This window comes from Tetrao urogallus, assembly GCF_951394365.1.
Source record: "Tetrao urogallus genome assembly, chromosome: 5".
Lineage (NCBI taxonomy): Eukaryota > Metazoa > Chordata > Aves > Galliformes > Phasianidae > Tetrao > Tetrao urogallus.
The window spans coordinates 32,954,167-32,974,477 of NC_136818.1; the positions used below are offsets into that span (position 1 = coordinate 32,954,167).

General features: G+C 40.6%; 1 protein-coding gene across 1 annotated transcript in view; it reads right to left on the reverse strand.

The window, feature by feature from the left end:
* Positions 1–9,099, reverse strand: part of RASGEF1A (RasGEF domain family member 1A) — a gene marked incomplete at both ends in the record, with an annotated part of 42,684 nt that extends 33,585 nt beyond the window's left edge. Inside the window, one exon of the mRNA XM_079535479.1 lies at positions 9,058–9,099. Coding sequence (XP_079391605.1) covers positions 9,058–9,099 — 42 coding nt within the window. The remainder of the gene's footprint in view (positions 1–9,057) is intronic.
* Positions 9,100–20,311: the final 11,212 nt, after the last annotated feature.

Genomic DNA, 20,311 nt, shown 5'->3' on the forward strand with positions numbered 1-20,311 from the left:
GTTTATTAGCTGATTCTTTTTGCACTAATTCTCTACCATAAGTATTATTGTGATCTTACCACTCAACCATGTCAGGAATTATATGTCTTAAGCCATGTGTTGTCAGACAAGGAGTGGCAGTCTTTCCAGTGCAGCAATGCACAGGTGCATTGCGAGATACCTGACGATGGCCCAGTTGTAGAATAACAGAATGGCCTGGGTTGAAAACAAACTGGATTTCTTTACAATAACCTCAACCAGCCATAATGCATCTTGGGTAGCACTGCTTATCTATATGCTGATCATGTCTGTAGAGATAGTGCTGACTCACATGTATGTATTAGCTGGCTGTACTGAAACTTTCCAATTTATATCCGGAATCTAGTTTGGATTTTCAGTGAGTTCAGCCTGGGGAAAAGAAAGCTGTGGGGTGACCTCATTGCAGCCTTTCAGGACCTAAAAGGAGCCTACAAACAGGAGGGTAATCAACTCTTTGAAAGGGCAGATAACAGCAGGACAAGGGGAAATGGTTTGAAGTTGAGGGAGGGAAGACTTAGGTTGGATGTCAGGGGGAAGTTCTTTACTGCGAGAGTGGTGAGGTGCTGGAACAGCTGCCCAGAGAGGCTGTGGATGCCCTGTCCATCCCTGGCAATGCCAGGTTGGATGGGGCCCTGGGCAGCCTGGTCTGGTATTAAATGGGGAGGTTGGTGGCCCTGCATATGGTGGGGGATTGGAGCTTCATGATCCTTAAAGTCCCTTCCAACCCAAGACATTCTATTATTCTGTGACATGTCATTTTCTATTACTTTCTGCCATATCTTTTGATCTTGCTTTTGCCACAAAACAAACAAACAAACACACCACCAAAAAAACTGAGAACAGTATTTGCATACTTCAATAAGAGGGGGAACTGGAGTCTCCTCACACACTTCATCTCTGAAGGTCTTCAGGGAGGAGTAAGGATGAGTAGTAAATGAATAGCTGAAGTTTAAAGAACAGGCTGTAAGCAACTTTGCCTCTTGAAAAAAAAGTAGTGTGATTAGCAGCTCAGGAATTATATCAGGCACCATGGCATTTTCTGTAGACTGATGATACCCAGGAGTAAAGAGTCTCTGCTTTGAATAAGAACATAAAATTTAATTTGTGTAGCCTAAACAAATAAATAATAATCTCTTTATATAAATAGATCTCTTTACAAAAGCAGCATCTTCCCACTTTAATCACAACTGAGACGGGAAAAAAGTACATGAAGAAGTTGAGCAGTCTTTGAGTGTATGGAAGGAAAGGAAAGCCTGCAGAAGGCAGACCTCTTCAGAAATTAACCATGGCAGACAGACATTGCATCTTCCTGGCACCTTCCAATGTCTGACTCAGAACCACACCATGGAAGCTTCTTACACTGCTAACAACTCCTTTCTGAAAGGGCTTAAAGGGAATACTGGTCTAGTATTAAATGGGGAGGTTGGCAGCCCTGCCTGCAATAGCAGGGGGCTGGAGCTTGATGATCTTTGAGGTCCCTTCCAACCCAAGCCGTTCTGTGATTCTAAGGGAGACTTGCCAATAGATGAGGAAAGGAGGATTTAGAGCTTCAGTTACTGCTCAACAAACATGACACCTCAGAAACCTCTTGGGCTGTGGGGCTTGGCCCACCTACTTGGCGTTTCCTCACCAAGCAGCAATGCTCTGGGGAGTGGCCTTCATTGGACAGAGCCTAGCAGGCTGCTGAACTGCTAGAGAGGTGCAATAAATAAACATATCAAACAAAACCATTGGGTACTGGCCTTCCATTATTTGTAAGGAGCATATAAACAGGAGAGAAAATTATTTTATGAGGAGGGAAAGTAATAGGACAAGGGGGAATGGTTTTAAACTGAGACAGGGGAGGCTTAGGTTAGATATTAGGAGGAAGTTTTTCACCCAGAGGGTGGTGAGGCACTGGAACAGGTTGCCCAAGGAGGTTGTGGATGCCCCATCCCTGGAGGCATTCAAGGCCAGGCTGGATGTGGCTCTGGGCAGCCTGGTCTGCTGGTTGGTGACCTTGCACATAGCAGGGGGCTGAAACCAGATGATCATTGTGGTCCTTTTCAACCCAGGACATTCTATGACTCTATGATTGCATCTGTTACCAAAGACTTTGGTTACCAGTTTAAAGTTGCTTTTTGTTGTAAGGCAATCCACTACTTGCAAAAAAATGAGTGGTGTTCATTCTGTTGCTTGCTGTGGTGGGGTGCCTGTTTGTGATGATGAACATTTACAATCTCTGAAAGCAAATAAAATTTTGGCCAGACTCTTCCTAGACCATGTTTTCCTAACTTCTCACCTTCCAGTGGCTAAATTATATTGGGTTTGTGTCTTGTGAATTGCTTTTATTTAATTTTAAGGCCTGCATCTCCTTCTTAAAAAAGGATTTTAACTCATTTTAAGAATTTGAAATCTGATATTTTTCACTGTCAGTTTCCTAATCTATTTCCTTCCTTAAGGGACTTAAATATATGAATTTTTAAATAAAGAGACATGCACTTTTTTTTTTTCTTTTCTATTTCAGGGAATTTTTTTAGTGTTTATAAGGCTGGAGTTCTGGAGATTTCAAGCCCCTTCCATCCTCCAAAATGTCAGCACTTTCAAAGCAGTGGGTTCCTCTGCACTACTTCATATGTGCTTTGCTGCACTCCTCAAACTTGACTGCAAACTGTGCAGGTGAAGGAGGAGCGTGGGCAGGGTGTGAGTTTACACCTTGAACTGACAGAAATGGGCATTGGGGAGAGCCAAGCACCCCAGCACCAACAGGCTGGTTCCAAGTCAGAAGCATGGCATTGTTTTTGCATTTCCATCCTCTTAATTTTTTTTTTTTTTTTCTGGCTTCCCTCTGAAGTTTGTAAACTGCAAATGGTTGCAGCACACAGCCAGCTGAGTTCTGGATCTCTTTGCTGGTGTTTCTCAGTCTTGGGTGATAGATCACCACAGCTGGTAGAAGTGCTGGTCTGTGAAGGATCCCACTGTGGCTCGTGGCTGGCCTGTGCACACAGATCAGCACACAGGTGGGCAGGGAATGAGAACAAACCCTGCTCCATGCAATCAGACCCAGCAGTTGCAATGAGGAGGCCAACAGCTGCTGGGAAAAGAATGGAATTGAGAACAAGACAACAAATCCAGGTTAGTGAGACAGAGAGAGAGCCTGTATGTGCTGGTGGGGACAGCGGGAGAGATGGATGAGATGGGAAAAGCTGCAGATGCAGGAAAGAGAATGAAGTAGGAAAGAGGAAGCAGGACACAACAAGTAGTGCAATATTTTTTGGCTTGAAAGTATTAAAGTCCTTTAAAACTTGTCAGCAGTTATCCTTGTTGCCTCTGTGTCAGATTATATCTTTGGTCAATGGTTGCTTTTTTCTTTTGCCTAACTTCTAACTTGTAGGAGCTCAGCTGCTGTACTACGTTAATAGGGTGAGTAAAGACGTAAGTGGAACATGTTTGGTATAATTGGGGAATGTTGTTTGACCCCAAAGAGGTCAAACATTGTTAGTGTATTTCTTTGAGAGACGTTCCTCCAAGGAAACTCTTAATTCTAGCAGAAACCTCCCAGCAGAATTTTCATCTGCCAAAGCATAGAAAACTGGCTCCTTGTCATCAGGCAATTCTCAGAAGTTGTTTTCTTCACGTTCTCAAATCTGAAAACTATGGTTTGCACATGTGAGGGCTATTATGAACCTTAATGGAAGTCTGCATGGAAGCTGGATGGTGGTGCTTTGCTGGTGGCTGTGTGTTGGCTGGCCTCAGTCACTGTTCCCAAGCCTGACCAATATTCTACAATTTTCCTCCAGAAAATGGGAATGCTTATTTTTTACTTACAGGGCGCTGATTGTTTTGCAGTGGTATTTTGTACAGCAGTGTGAAGATGAGGAGGAGGAGGAGGAGGAGGCAAAGAAAGGAAAAATCAAAGCATCGTTGTGGTGCTGTCAGAGTTGTGGGTGTTATGTGTGGGAGGTAAAGGCGTGGGGAAAAAGAATGACATTTGTTGACCTTACTGCTAAGGTTCCTTGTAGTTCAGCTGCATGTGTTGATGGTATTTATAGGGGTAACCTCTGTATGAAAGAGGGAAAAAAATGTTTTTATGCTTAAAAAAGGAAGAACTCACCAGTGTCCATGCTGTGTAAAATACAGAGCGTATTTAGCAATTCAGAGCAGTCCTTTGTGCCTGCTGAACTGTCAGATCTGTCACATACAAAGGCTGCATCAATGAAAGGACAGGTATTACGCTGGCATTGTTTAATGGCAGCGAGTTAAGCCTGTTGAAACATAAGGACAGGTACAGGGGCTTTGAGCTGTGTGCTGCTGTGGTTAACTGAGGGCTGCACGGCTCAGCTGCACCATTCTCTGAGATGAAACGTCATCACCTAGGCTGTGAGCAGCCTAATACCTAGAATGGAACATACTGCAGAAGGCAGTTGATATAAAGTTCCACAGAGATTGATTCTGCCAACTTCTTATTTGCTTTTTGAAATTTTGCTGGGCAAAATGAGCTGAGGACTTTGCATTGTTCGTATTTACTCTAGAGAACAGAGTAAAAATATTTGATGCGTTATTTTGATGCTGTTAAGCTCCCAAAAGCTTACTAGTTGGTGATGTGATATTTAGTTAGTCTGATTTGGGATTAATGGATTAGGATGCACAGTTTGTAAAAATCAACACTTGTCACACCCAAGTCAGTCCCATGAGCTATCTCAAACACCTCTGTTGCTGTTGTCATTTCCAATTCTGTGTCCCGCTCTGCAGAATTTCCCTGGAGATGTGATGGGTCAGTAGCAGGCCAAAGATGGGCTTCAGACCTAATCTAATCAATATTGTGACAAATGTAATGAAAGCAGCTGTGTCACCTTGGAATCCCAGCACATTTTATCAGCTCGCTCCTAATGGGATGTGACAGTGAGGTTGATCTCTGTCTCCTTAGGAGGGGAGAGAAAAGTGGTGCAAGGGCTTGTGCAAGGATGGCTGTGTGACAAAGGGCACTGCAGCTAAAGGTTGAAATGAAAGGTCCTTACTCATACTTCAAACATTGAGCAGTTATTAAAATAACCCTTAATTTACCATGAAATATTTATATATTAATTTTTCAGCCCATCTAACACGTCATCTGTCTTAAAAGAGATGGCTGCTTTTTCTGTTTCAGTATAAAGGCTCTGAAATTGATTTCACCAATTAGAAAGCAGCACTCATTCACTTCGTATGTATTCCAGGTAAAGCACTTTCACTTTGGTTCTTTGTATTTTATTCTGAAATATTACTATTATTTTTTTTGCTTTACAATACAATTGGATTACTTGTTCCTCCAATCTTTCATAACTTTAGCACTCTGGTTTCTTCTTTTTGCTACCTTGGTGGTCTTTAGCAGTGTGTTTTTGTTGGTGTACACTTGTCAAAACCTTGTGCCATTCTAGTTGATATTATGGCTTTGCTAAAGATCATTTTTATAGAACCACACAATGGCTTCGTTTGAAAGGGACCTCGAGGATCATCAAGCTCCAACCCCAAGCTGCAGGCAGAACCACCAACCTCCTCACTTAATACCAGACCAGGCTGCCCAGGGCCCCATCCAACCTGGCCTGGAACACCTCCAGGGATGGACGGGGCATCCACAGCCTCTCTGAGGAGATGATACCCTCACCCTCCATGCTGAGGGTTTTACATAGCATTATCAAATCTGACAGTTTGTGCTCCCAGTTCTAATCAGCCTAGTTTCTCCATTTGCTGGATTCATCCAGACCCATTGTGTTTTGACACCTCTCATGTATTGTCTAAAGTAGTGTTGTCCACATACTAGATGATACCTGTACCACGTTATTCTCAAGGTGTTTGTTTGCTTTGTCTCTCTGCACTTAACTTTCCACCATGGGATGAATGGCAGTTAGTGTCAAAATGATCTCATGCTTAGAAATTCTGTGAACATGTGGACTGTAGTTTGGATATGCAGAGCTTGGCAGAAATATTACTATCATAGTAGGTATTACTGTTGGTCAAGAACCTCTAATATCTTATTCTTTTCCTCGGTGAGATTACGTTTAAAGTATGTCATGAAAATTTATTATTCTTCTCTACATGTTATATTTTAACATTAAAAAAAAAAAAAAAACAACAAAAAACCAACATAACTTGTCCTTTAACTGAAGAGTAAGCTGTTTCTGAATCTCATTTTCAATTATTGAAGTTTTCTGTGTGAGGATTTCCATAAATCGCCTTGACGTGTAAATAGCAGAGCAAAGCTGCCTTATGCTTTTTACTAATCCTGCAATTATGTTTGCTGTAGAGCCTTTTTACTCTCCTTGATATGAAACTGAACCCTCCTCTCACCTACTCCTTTACATAACCAACGCACTAAGAATTATGGACACGACAGCTAAATCCAGCTCTTAATTCCCAGGCCCAGCAGCTAACTGTTTCTCTCTAATAAGCTGTAAGCGGTACAATATCTTATTAGTTAATTTGAAAGTCGTTTCTCAAGGGATTGCAGGGCTTATGTGCAGCAGGTCCCTACCAATCCACTTAGAGCTTAAATTCTCCAAACTGATCAACAGTGTGGGACCATGCTGGATGCAGCATAAATGCCCCTCTCCTAGTAAAGCACTAGGATAGCACTTATGATCCAGCAGCAGTTGCACTGAAAACACCCCTGCTTTGTGGAGAAGTTAAATGTCATGGATCTGAAAATAAGAGCTCTTAGTACCTACTTGGTTTTGCTGTTATTGATGCAAAACGTGCTACTTTTTGATTGTAAAGAGAACATTCTTCGCTGGGTTGTATAACCCAACGGAAGGATGACTCTGTTGCAATTCAAATGCTCTTTCACTGAGGAAATGTCAGCATTGGTATGGTTTTTCATTTAATTAATTATACTGGGCAAAAACAGGGACTCAGAATGAAACGTGGGAGGCAAAATACGTAACTTTGGTGCATACTGCATCACTTTAGCCCTGCCTGCACACTGCTGACACTTTGCACCTGCTGGGTATTTGCTCAGATCACTGTTTCTGTCTTTTCTGGTACTCCACACTGAGAGTTACAAAATATGCACCACGGTAATGTGAAATATCAAACATTGCTTGTATTTCTCCACAACCAAATTGCATAAAGCTACCACCATAGAATCATAGAGTCACAGAATGGCTTCATTTGAAAGGGACCTCAAGGATCATCAACCTCCAAAGCCCCCACCACAGGCAGGGCTACCATCCTCCCCACTTAATACTAGACCAGGCTGCCGAGGGCCCCATCCAGCCCGGTCTTGAACACCTCCAGGGATGGATGGGGCGCTCACAGCCTGTTCCAGTGCAATCCTTGTAGATGTTGTCAGCTTGTTTAAGATCCCTTCCAATCTAAACCATTCTATGATCACATATGATCTAAGTATGATGCAATACACAGTGCATTCACCTGCATCACAATTTAAAATGTGCCTCCTCTGTAGCACATTATAAAATTGCTGCCTGCATGCCACAGAAGTCCCTGCCTACAGCAGCAGTGCCTCGCACCCAGAAGTTCTCGCTGCGCAGGACTTACCGGGGTTTCTAACAGCATGTCTTCTCACTGCCGGTAACCTGGGGCTGTTCCTGCTTTCTGCTGCTTCACTGTGTTCAGGCAACAGCATCTGCTGGGGCCTGTGGCAAGTGCTGTGGTTTCCATTACAGTTATACCCCCACAAACAGAAAGTGATAGGGGTGGCAGCACCCAAGAGGAAATTCTGACTGCCCCAGTCTTCCACTACGTAGGTGTCAGGTGGCTCTGGGAACTTCCATCCTGCCTCGGGCTTTATTAAACTGCAGTGAAACCAGGGCTGTTCTGCTGCTTACCCTATATATAGACTTATAGGAACTCACATGCCAGACAGGGCAGTGTACAGATGATGTGAAAGAGAGGAAGTGATTTTGGGGAAGGAATTTCTCTTTGGCTTGCTGCTTTGTATCATCACTGCTAAAATCTCTTTTGGTTTGGTTTGGTATGACTTAAGAGCAGCATTTCTCTTGATGTTTCAGCTGGATTTTCTTTTGGGATAGAGATACAAAAGTACCTGGCAACTACAATATTTTCTATGGAAAACTGACAGCTAGGAGGCAATAATCTGGAATTAAATGTGTTGGATTTTCTTTTCTTTTTTTTTAATCACTTTTAAAGTGACCTTTCTTTATACTTCAGTTTTTCACAACAATATCCACAGTATGCCATGCACTTTCAGAAGATCAGTTAAATCATAAAGAAACAATGCTAAATGTTCTGATTACAAACCTGAATGGGCTTCCCACACAGTATCATGCTTATCCTTAGCAAATAAAATAATAAAGATAAGTCATAGAATCATAGAATCTAGACATAGTCAAGAATGAATTATCTATATCCACATGTCTCCTGTATTAATTATTGCAAACAGAGGTAAATCAGAAAATAGCAAAAGGAATTTTCTGTGTAGGTGATGTTAATTTGTACTTGATGAAGTTGGCATGTCATTTTAAACAAAATTACTATTTACCTTTTGCTTCAGATTTTGTATAATGATACAGAAATAACTACGTAGAAATGAGGAGAACAGGAAAACTAGAAGATGGCCATAGGAAATGAGGAAGAAGACACAAAGGTGTCATCATTAACAGAGAATGACATACTTTGTGCAAACGGATGGTATCCAAGACAAGCAACAGCACGGGAAAGGAAATGTTGGACTTCTCCCAGCAATAGGTGTGTGTTTAGGGGTGATCTAATGAGTCCCTAATGAGTCTCTTCATCTAAACTTTGGGGTGGATTAGAAAAGTGCTGGGAGCGTATACCAGCAACGCGGCACTGTACAGTGAGCCACTGCTGCTGCTCACTGTCATGAGCCTGCATTTCCCAACCCACAGCCAGGCTTCGGATCAGTCCCAGTTTCTTTCTGCACCTGATTACTGTCGTTTAACACTGACACTGATTTTTATTCAAGTACAAGAATGGCCAGTGTGACTTGGGAGCAATATAAATCTCTAACTAGAAATTAGTCTGCATCAGTGCTTTCAAATAAGAAAGAAACTTTTCTGTAAGAATCGTAAGTAAAATTATACTTACTTTGCATTTCTTTACAGCAGCATTGCACAGTGGTTCTGCCATCCAGCCTTTCCCAGTGGGTGGACTTCCAGCTATTTCACTCTGTGATTTTTGTCATGTGTCTTGCCTTCTTCCCCTTAAAAGGAGGGATGCAATGGGTTACAATTCAGAATAGAGTGTTATTTGCCACTGAAAATGCATTATAGAATCAGAATAAGATTTGACATGCATAGTTTTAAAAGAGATGAAGATTGTAAGAATGAGGAAATAGCACAAATTCCAGTATATCAAAAAGGGGATAAAAGCAAAAATTTTAATACAAGCAAACAAATGCCACCACCCCAATAAAATAAAACCCTCAAGCCTTGTAACAGCCACTGAGAAGTAATACCTAGAATAATATCAATATAATTCACATTGCTAAATTGACTGATTATTAAAGTACATGCTGAAAAGTGTTTAACAGAGGCTTTGGAATTTATGATTTTATTCCTTAGTGCAGTTACCGTGATAGAAGAATTACAAACCTCTTTTTCTTGAGGAGTACAATGGCAGCACAAAGGGAACTGACAGCACAATCATATCTCATCAGAATGATGGATAAATCATTAACTACGTATTTCTACTAAGCCGTCTTAAACGTGACGTAAAAATAAATATATAAAGAAACTGGCAACCATTTTGTCGGCACCTACCTGAAATATAGTTATAATAACTATAGAGATAATTTACTGCAGATCAGCTTTGGAACAGACTCTCATTGCTTTTTAGTAAGACTCTGGGTTTTCTTCAATGTTGCTGTGTTACTGAGGTGAACTTAAATTGTGATTCTGAGTTGGGTGCTGGTGTTTGTGGTTTCAAGGCATTTCACTTTTTATTTTATTCTTGTTAATGAATCGTAGAATCACAGAATGGCCTGGGTTGGAAAGGGCCACAATGACCATCTAGTTCCAACTCCCTGCTATGTGCAGGGTCCCCAACCAGCAGACCAGGCTGCCCAGAGCCACATCCAGCCTGGCCTTGACTGCCTCCATGGGTGGGGCATCCACAACCTCCTTGGCCTCCCTGCTGGCCAGCCCTTTTTCAGTGCAGCCCAGGACATAAGGAACTTAAAATAGTTTGCCTTTTAAGAGAGGCATGACAAGAGGAGGGGAAAAAAAATCTTAATTTACTTTTGTGTCAAAATAACCTCACATTTTTTTCTTTTTATTTGGAGATATTTTTTCTTTTGTCCTCTCCTGATTCAAGTAACCGATGAGTACTGAATTCCTGTGACTGTAAATGTAGGTTTCCCTTCTAAAGAAAGCATAGCTAGGAAGAGCATGCCTTTAGCTGCAACCACTGATAAGGGAGCTTGAGGACTGCTTTCAGCAGATCTCTGTTGTGCCTACAAAATGCCTGTGGTTATACAGTTATTCCTTACTCCAGTAGCTTGTATGTATTCTCTGGTATTAATGTAGGGAATTTGTGCTGTGTATGGCAAGTCCATGGCCATAAAAATCTGAGGACCAAATCTTCACATACTAGCAACTTCAGGTCTGATTTTTCCACAGTGGTTCATTGTCACCAATTAGCTTTGTTTCCTGTTTGCTTAAACCAACTTTTAAAAAACTCTTTGGCCTCTTGTGGTCTTTCCTTTGGTAAATTTAAACCAACATTTCTGTCTGCTTTCCAAGCAAAATATGATTCCCTTGATTTTTATTATCCAAATGTAAGGAAAGGTACAAAATGAGGAAGAAAAATGAGAAATGCAATTTTGGATTGGATGTACATTGTACATTGTTCTTTAGCATGATCCAAGGGTTTGCCTTGTTAGCAAGATGAGTGAAGAAATGCTGCTTCAATTCCATGTTAACAGCTGCAGATTTTGCCTGGAAGCAAAGTGAAAATGTGATTTTGTTTTTTGGTAGAACTTTAAGGCAGGAAAATAAAAGTAAATCAATAACTATGTTCCTGACTCAGGAGAGCTTCTCTAATGACTTTGAGGATGAAGATGACTTCCATATAAATAATTCACTGATGTTCTGGCAAGCCTGTGTCAGCAAAAGCCATCAGAACCTAACGCAGTAAGAACACACATTTGTATTTAGGTTGTGTTAGCAGTAAGTAAGCTTTCTCGGAAGCCAGCTATGTTTATGTAGCTTCCTTGTAAAGACTTTTTTTGCTTGGAAAACCCAAGTGCTCTAATGCCACTCGTACTGACTTTCACTGAGGGGAGGTTCTTCCTGCTGAGGATGACACTGAAGAACCTCGAGCAGGACCTACTGCAACTCACTTGAGAATCAGATAAAACCTTTTAATACCATAGCCTACATAAGATTCACAAGCAATTCTAGAGCCGAGTTGGCCCTGACCTTCAGCTAGTGAGAACTGACCTGTTGTGGTTGCTGCATTATGAGTTGGGCATGTGCATGGATGCCACTAGTACTTGCTCTGTCGTTGCTCATCCTACCTCTTGCAAGCACGCATTGCCCTTGAAAACACTGAACGAGCTCAGTTTTCATGGAAGCTGGGTCTAATAAAGAGTTAAATAAGGCTGTGACTTAAGAAAAAAACAGCAAAGGCAGCCGGTTTCCTTTTTGGTGAAGAGAAAAGCTTCCTGCTAGCACAGACAATGCAATACACCAGCACTCAGAGAATGCGGAAACCCCCGTCCCCTTCAAAATGTGATGTAGTGGAACCTCTAACAAGTGTAAAAACACAGCGATATGCATGTTTTTAGAGAAGTGGGAAACTTCTGTGGGAGTGAAAAGTTCTCGTGCTTTTTTTGTTTGTTTTTTTTTGTTTGTTTGTTTTGTTTTTCACCATCCTTCCACTTACTTGAATATACTTGGCTTGGGGGAAAACAAAAGCAAATAAAATCCCAAGGGAACTGCTGAATTTTGGGGGATGTTTTTGAAGAAGTGAAGATAATACTTAGTATTAGAGAACACAATACCAGTGGCTCTTCTGCTGCAACTCCCTTCCTGAGATATTACAGTAATGTAAAAAATAATTCCCCGAATAGAGTCTATAAATTTACCTGTGCTCTTCAATGCTGAGAGCAAACAGATGTGGGTTTTTTTCCTGACAAAAAAGACCCATGTATGCTGCAAGCTTAAAATTAGAATTGTATACCTCCCAAGAAAGCTGTTAGACTCATGTTGAACAAAAGAGGTGTCTTCAGTAGGCAGGTAGTGATTAATACTTCTCTGTGGGAACACAGAGAAGCGTTTTTTTTTTGCCGTTGGATGTGCCTGGCTTTAGAAGAATCATTTTTTTTTCATGTGTGAAGATTGACTCTGTGTGTTTGCCAATAGAGTTCAGGTCAGAATGTTACTGTTGCAGTTTAGTTTTGATAGCGCGTTATCTTTGAGCAATGTTAGGGCACAATGCCATATGAATATAGATTTCATTGCATTTTTTATAACTACATAGCGTCTATATTTTGACTTGTACTTCATTATGATGCTAAAAGTTATCCTGGTGTCACCTCCTACACAGTGCTGGTTTGTTACAAAGATTCCTCAGTGCTATAGATTCAGTAGTTAGAAATAGGAAGGCAAATAAAACTTCAGGAAAGGATGAAAAGTCCATGGAGTTGAACAATTTCGTGTTTCGTAGACTTCGCTTAGGTTGAAAGGGGTCTCAAGGAACATCAAGCTCCTACCCTCCTTCTGCAGGCAGGGCCACTAACCTCCATATCTAGTAGTAGAACAGTGAGTTTCCAGTGAGTTGAGGACTGTGAGCTGCTGAATAGCAAAAATTGTATTGTTTGATGGGCAGGAAGTTATCAGAGTTGGTTTCTCGGAAGTCCAGCAGGAAGAGGGATGGAGTGGATGTGGTAAATACTGCACAGACCTTTTCTGTCAACTGGCTGCTGCTGGGGAAGACCTTCAAAGTTCATAGCCTTCTCTGTGATGGAGTGGTTGTGTTCACAATGGCCGTGTGCTATTGTACAAATGACAGATAACACTGTAGCCTGGAGAAGGTGGTGGTTGCTGTATCCTACTGATCTGCTGTCACTCTAGAAAGAGGGTTATAAAGGTTGAACTGTACTTGCACAAAGCATTATTTGATGTTGAAACTTGTATCTTATTTTTAAAGTCAACTTGGACTTGTAAAATTTAAAATAAAAGGGACAGTCATGATATGTATTCAGTATGCAGGAAATCTTGTATTTTTTATTTCAAATGATTTATTTTTTGAATTATTTTGAATAATGCTTGTTATCTTACTGGAACAATTTCTTATATATTGTGAATCAAACTGTGTTCCCTTTCAGCTTTATTTAAAGTAGGAAAGCAGAAGCACTCTAAAATAAGACCCGTGATATCATCACATGACGTCTGATTTGTGGCTTTCTGAAGATTACCTTTGATTCCTCGATGGAACTTGTCATTTCAGAGTAAGTTTGAGAAAGAGTAGTTTCTGAAAGAAAATCCTGTTAATCCTAATCATCATGACAATTGGATTGGAACTAAATTTGGCTGTCAGTCAGACTTCGAAAAAACAATAAACCTGGTGTTGCACTAGGAAAACATGGACTGTTACTGCTACCATCGTAGCCTTTCCTGTAAAATGGAGATGAATTTCTCTTTACCTGCTTTGCTTACAGGATAAGGCCTAGCTCACGAAGTGGAAGCGTGTGATTTCTCTAGCTCTTGTTTCATGCTAGAAGTAGTTTTTAGTCCAGCCCCTGTTTCATCCTATTTCGTTACATGCTCAGTTTTTACAAACACGGACAGAGAGAGACCAAGTCTCCTCTTACATATGGCTTCAGTGTGAGCTCCTTTATTTTGTTGTTACTAACAGTCACCGCAGACTAAGAAATTCCCATAGATTTTATGCAGCTTGTTGAAGACATGTTTTCATATCACACATCTTATTGTGGCATCGTCAAAAGAATACTTTTCAGAATTTTGCCATGTAAAATGAAGATGTAAATATTAGGTCCTAACTTGCATGGTCCCATCTCTGCCAGGGCCCATCACGGTTAGGCCAGGTGGTGCCGCACTACAGATGCCAGCTATATGGATGCAACATCTGGCAATAAAAGTTTTGGCCATCTGAACACAGAACAGCTGTGTGCCACTGATGGCAAAAGTTTGCTGCAAAGGCTGTGGGCCCCTCTTCAAGTGTTGCAGAATTTGTTCATTTATAAGAAGTACAATGTTTAATTAACCGTAATAATTGCAGAACATGCAGTGAGACACGCTGGCAGTTAGACATAGATATCCTGGTGCAATAAATCTGACTAAATGTAATCTTCGCATTGTCTGAGGAAATAAGTTGCATCAAGTCCAGTTTCCGAACACCCTTGTGGAATAAGATGGATGAATATGGCTGTGTGTCAGCTTCTTTCCCTCTGATTCACTATCTGCAGCTATATAGACATGGATTTTTATTTCTTATTTTTCTGAAGAATTCTTGGAGAATTGGAGGATGGAACATATATTTTCTTCATTTATTAATTACAGTTTCATTTTCGTGTCCTAGCAAACATTTGGATTTCAGTACTGAAAAGTAGAACAGTGCATGTAATTAGCAGGGCTGTGTTATGCCTATGTTCCTGTGTTTCATCATGTAGAAGTCTTGTGATCCTCAATATGGAAGTTAAATTCCTTGTATTGAGTCTACCGCTCTTTGTTTTTAAAGGGATTCCTGTTTGCAAATCAGAAGGGGAGCTTCTGGCTGCAGAACTGCTGCACTCTTCAGGAAATGAGCTATTACTGGGGATTTCCTTGGTGAAAAGGATTGCTTGGCACGGACTCAACGTTTGCAAGTTTTGAGCGAGGCAAATTTTCAGGACAAACAAATTTTCAGGAGGCACTATCTCCATTTTTGATCATTTTTCTTAACACAAATATGTATACTTGTATCACAGTGGAAGATTATTTGCCTCTAAAACCAAATGTAATCACTCGTGAATTACTTTATCTTTGCATTAATGACGAACTATCTTTTGTCTATTACTGAAATTAAAGATGAAAAGCTGTGTCAAAATGTAGTGGACATTTTTGTTTTATTTCTGGGGAGTTCTGCTGGTATGTTCATTCAGTGGGAGTAATCAGTGTATGACCTCTTGCACTCAGCTATTCCCTCTGGGCATAGCCTTTTAATGTCCTTCAGAGCAGAACGAGGATCCACAGAAGAGAGTGGGTCTTCTGGCAGTCACTCCACGTGACCAAAGCAGAAGCTGTGGAAAAAAACCAACTATGGCTATTTCTGAAAGGAAAAACCCAGCAGCTCAGCTGAGAAAAATCCAGCCTGGAAAGCACCAAATGATTTCTTCAGCATTTCCAAACTCTTTGCTGGCAAAATTATTCCTATAGATACAACACAGGAATTAATACAAAAGGTGCCTGAAAGTGATAGTGTGGAAGAAGGTGAACAGGTTGAGGCTTCATTCCAAGAAAAAAGGCAGTATGAAAGAGGATGCTAGAATACTTCTGGAAAAAAGGGAGGCTGGTGTTGCAGCCAGGATGCTTCACTGGACTGAAGTGAAAGGGAAGTTAAGAAAAGCCTAGGCTTGGCACATGTTGTTTAGCTGCGAAAAGCCTGGCAGAGTCTGAAATAGCATACTAATAAAATATTGCCCTGCTGGTAATACAAACTTACTAAATAAGCACTGGCAATTTGGGATCTGGGCTGAGGGCCAGCAGGCGGTGACCTCTGCTTCCAGAATGAATGACGATGTTGTTGTTGTTCTCAGTGACATGTTGTTTTCCTGGTGGATGTGAAAGGCTGATCTTTTGAAAAGTGACTTCAACAAAGTTAAGCTTTGTGACAAATGGGACCAAAAGAACCCTAACACTGCTTGGTCACCGTTCCACATCACTGCAGAAAGTCTGTAGGGAAGCCTGAGCCAGAAGCTCTGTCTTCTTGTCTTCGGGCTGGGCACTGTGTAGAGAGGCTTCCAAATCTGTGAGTTGTTCTAAGAGGGAGTAAAATTTATAATAAAGACAGTTTTTGCTGACTGAAAACTGAGTGGAGACCGTTGTTTAAAAGAAATTGCTTTCACTTGCTTGTGCACAAGCACCTACATCAAAACAAACCAAATGCAGATGATAGGGGTGTCTTCTTTTTTGAAGGGTTTGCTTGCAATCCTGTTTCTGAGAGAAGAATGCTCTGCTCTGGGCAAATCGTCATGGTAAGGAGGGATTTTCCTTTGCCTTAAGCCCAGAATGCATCTCCTTCTTTGGATGTCTTAAGTATCCCACATTACAGCTGTTCTTCGTTTATTTATTTTTAACAGTGAGTATTTGGCTGTACTCCAGTGTTTTGGGTGTGAAACATCAAGCAGAGAGAAAAAGCAGAGAGAATAGGAAACTGTGCCCCACATATTTCCTCTCCTTCAAGCAATTCCACATCTCTTTGCCCTCCTTTTCTCATAACCAGCAGGTGACAGGGTAGCTTGTGATTTGATGCTGATGGCTGTTGAGCCTTTCTCACATGTCAGCATTTATTTCTTGGAAAAGTGTCCTGTTAGTACTACTACACACTGTTGCAGCAATCTCTTAGTGCAGCAGCCACCAGCACCCGGTTAGTGGTTATGTGCTTTTGGGATTTCCCATAGCGCAAGGTAATGTCTTCTCAGGTTTTTCGGTTTGGCTTGCCTTTGTTTTCCTCTGTGCTGTTTTGGTTTTATTTTTTTTTTTGTTTGTTTTGTTTTGTTTTCACTTAGTTCCATGTTTCCCTGGCAACGCCAGTGTGGGAGGCAGCAGTTAGGTGTGCAGAGCACTGGTAGCCCAGTGGTGGTTTCCCAGCAGCAACACAGGGATGAGGCTCTCCTTCCTACTCCTTCCTACCCTGCTGTCTTTGTGCAGAAGAGTCAGCCACAACCTGGCAGTACCTGATCTTGATTTAATCCGACTAACTTATTTCAGTGGCCAGAATGATCTGGCTACCAAAAATGCATTACCCAACTCACTTCTTAATACATAAGCTGATGTGCCATGTATGTAAGGTAGCATTGGAGATTGCTGCCATCCCTAGAAATTGTCAGGGCCTCATGTGTATCTTAGTGCAAGGTGTAAGAAGAGTAAATTTCAAAGTGGCTGTTAGAAATGGCATTTTATTTTAATTTTTGGTTCCAAGGAGATGAGAATTTGTGATTCTCAGCTGAACTAAGTATGTTAAATTTCATTATAATTTTTTATTAGCTGAAAATTAGGCTCAGTGCTATCCAAGGTAATGTGTAGATAAGTGAGATAGGTGCCATGTCTCATGGTCTTACCTGCCACAAGGCTGCAGTTTGAATGACAAATTCTTTTTGTGTGCAGTCACCTATTTTTTGTATGCCAAAATAATAGCTTTGTGTGAACCCTCTTATTTCTGCAGTCAGTGTTAACCATTTGTGATTACTACCTCATCTATTTTCAGCCTACTTTAGCATCCATAGATGGTCTGTACTATGGGGAGTTGGACATCATTAGATTATTTTGCAGCAACTTGGTTTGCAGGCTAGATGTTGAACGAGGTACTTAAAGTAGGGTGCCAAGTTTCAGGAATGCTCTTGTAGTACTGTATTCTTTGCACTTCGTGTAATTCACACTTCGTGTAAAAGTAACGGTTATTTAGTACTTTTCCTTCTTCATAGAATGTGAAGGAGTCCAAAAACATGGCTGATATCAATAACTTTAATTCCCAAAGAAGGCAGTGGTTCTCTGCTTAGCTATTTATGTCAGGTGTTATCCCGAGCTGATGGCAGAGACAGGTAAGGAATCCAGTTCCAACAGCATCCCTTCCTGTGAGTCGTTCAGCTCATTTGCTAGTATCACACCCAGAGCAATACTGTCTCACTTGGCCTTTGGCAGATACAAGTGGGAGGACCCTTTGGCACACAGATTTTCAGTAGAGCTTATGTATCATTTGTACAAATGAAGTAATTTCAATCGTCTCCGCTTGCAAAGAACTCGAAGGAGACTTCATTTAAAGAAATAAATAAATAATCATAGCCCCTATAACAGTGAGTTTCAATTTCTTATGGACAGTTGATATGGTCTCCTATGGAAGACATGATTAGCCTGTGTTTAACAAGTCTGATGCCAGACCCAGCTACTGGGGTCGGTGCCAGGATGCTAAAATATTTTGAAATACTTTTTTGAGTATTAAGGCCTTTCTTATCATCGTTATGTGATACTTAATTCATTTTAGCTCTCTTGGAAGTCTGATACATGTATTCTTTTTATTTTTTATTTTTTTTTCAGTAACTGAGAAAGGATATTTCCCTTGGTTACTGGATATTAAAGCTGAATTAGTAGCAGAATTCTTTCCTCTTTTTTTTTTTTCTTTTTTTTTTTCTCATTATCAATGATAGAAGCTCTCCTGTGATTTTTTTCTGTGTTATCTTTCCATGGTGTATGCTTCTCTGGACTAGAATGTTAGATAATTTATTTTCAGCTGCTTGCAGATTAAATAGTTTTTCATTTTGATTATGAATAACACAGATTATCTCATTAAGTTGTTTTTCTTCCCAAGTCTGTTGGGTAAGCCTTTCCACGTTTACATCTATTTTATGCAATGAAGAATTTCAGTGAAGGGATTTGTTTTGCTTATTAGAAAAAACATCATTAAGACAAGGCCTAGAAGAGACCTGAGATATCACTTAGGATCAACCACAGATGAGGTACCTCAATATTTGTGCTGTGTATTTCAGCAATAGCTATTGAAAAGTTTTAATGAAGGAGTGATGGATTTCTGTCGTAATCTCTCCTCTCTGGATTTGTGTGTCAAAACAATTGCAGTGTGTGCTTGCAGGAGTCTTCTAGTATTTTTCATTTCTCTTGCTCACCACTGAAAGTAGTTTATTTTTTTATTTTTTTAGGTTTTATTTTTAGCAGTCACGCTGAGTCACATTATGGGCTCATACTATGACCCACTACACCCCTGCTCACCAAGTCCCTCTGGTTGTGTCAGTGTGTTTGCTAGCTGTGCTCCAGACTCGTCATCCACATGCCTAATTTGAATTTTGTCCCGTTATTTTTAAGTTTGTTAAGAACACTTTGAATTTAAATACTGTCTTCCTGAGTACATCTCCACCCACTCTGGTAACATTCCCAAGTCTCTCATGTGGAATTTATACCATTACTGATGATGTTAATGGAATACTGAATGCACTGGGCAGCATATAGCACAGATTCTTACAGTCCCACTTGATAACATGGGCTCCAAGCACTGGCTGCCATGACTCCATTAGGGATATCCATCTGATTTTTCATTCCCCTTACGGTGCTTCCCTGCGGAGGATGCTTTCTTCGGCTCTATTAAAGAATTTCTCTCTGACAGACCAAACAGCTTTAACCTAGTTAAGATTTGTCACTCCAGCTGCTCTCTGCTAGTCACTGGGCTGGTTATCCTGTCAAGGAAGGAAATTAGATTGTTTTGATATGATCTGTTCTTGACAAGTTCGCACTGGCTATTTCTCATCACTTTTTGTGCTGTAAGAACGTACAAATTGATTTTCTTCCTGGGTCTGTCTGAGCATTTCAGATAGCATCATTGCATGTGACACGGTGAGTCCTTGTGTCCACCTTCTAAAATACTGCATTTATCTTTCTACAGAAATGTTGCATCTCCCCATCTATGCTCTGTGCCAGTTACAAAACAGAACATTACGGAATTGGCACAAATGGAATACTGGAAAACTAATTAGGTATCTATTCTCATGAGCTTCTGAATACTGAAGCTATTAGAAGATTAAATGGCTTGAGAAAACATCAGATGTTTACAACTAACTAATTTTTCAGCTTTACATCACACACAATACTGTTATGCTAAACGTGTGATTTTTGCACACAAAATTCAGTAACAACAAATCCTTTGTACAATACAGCTAGCTTCCAGGAAAACTTTTGTTATTTCTGCACTGACAAGCATACTTACTGCTGTGCTAAGCTGCCCTGTTCAAAGACAGTTCAGCCCTTTCAACAACTCCTAAGAGAAGCATGCCTTCAATCTACCTTAGCAGCTGGTTCTCAAAAATGTCTGAGTATCTTTGACCAAAAATGGTCAAAAATCAGCAACAACTACACTGACCCTTTTGCATTTCCCAGACCTGATGGAGCACAAAAAAAAAAAAAAAAGAGAGAGAAAAGAAAATGTAACTGAAGTGTCAAAATCCAGGGGATAGGCTTTCTTCCATAGTTGCGTAGTTGGATAAAGCACACATGGTTGACATGGTTTTGCAGGTCTCTACAAAAATGTATGAAAACATTTAAATTATTTTTGTCATTTCCTTGAAATCAACAAGCTTAGCATTAAGCAGATTTCTCAGAAGTTGTAAGGATGTTCT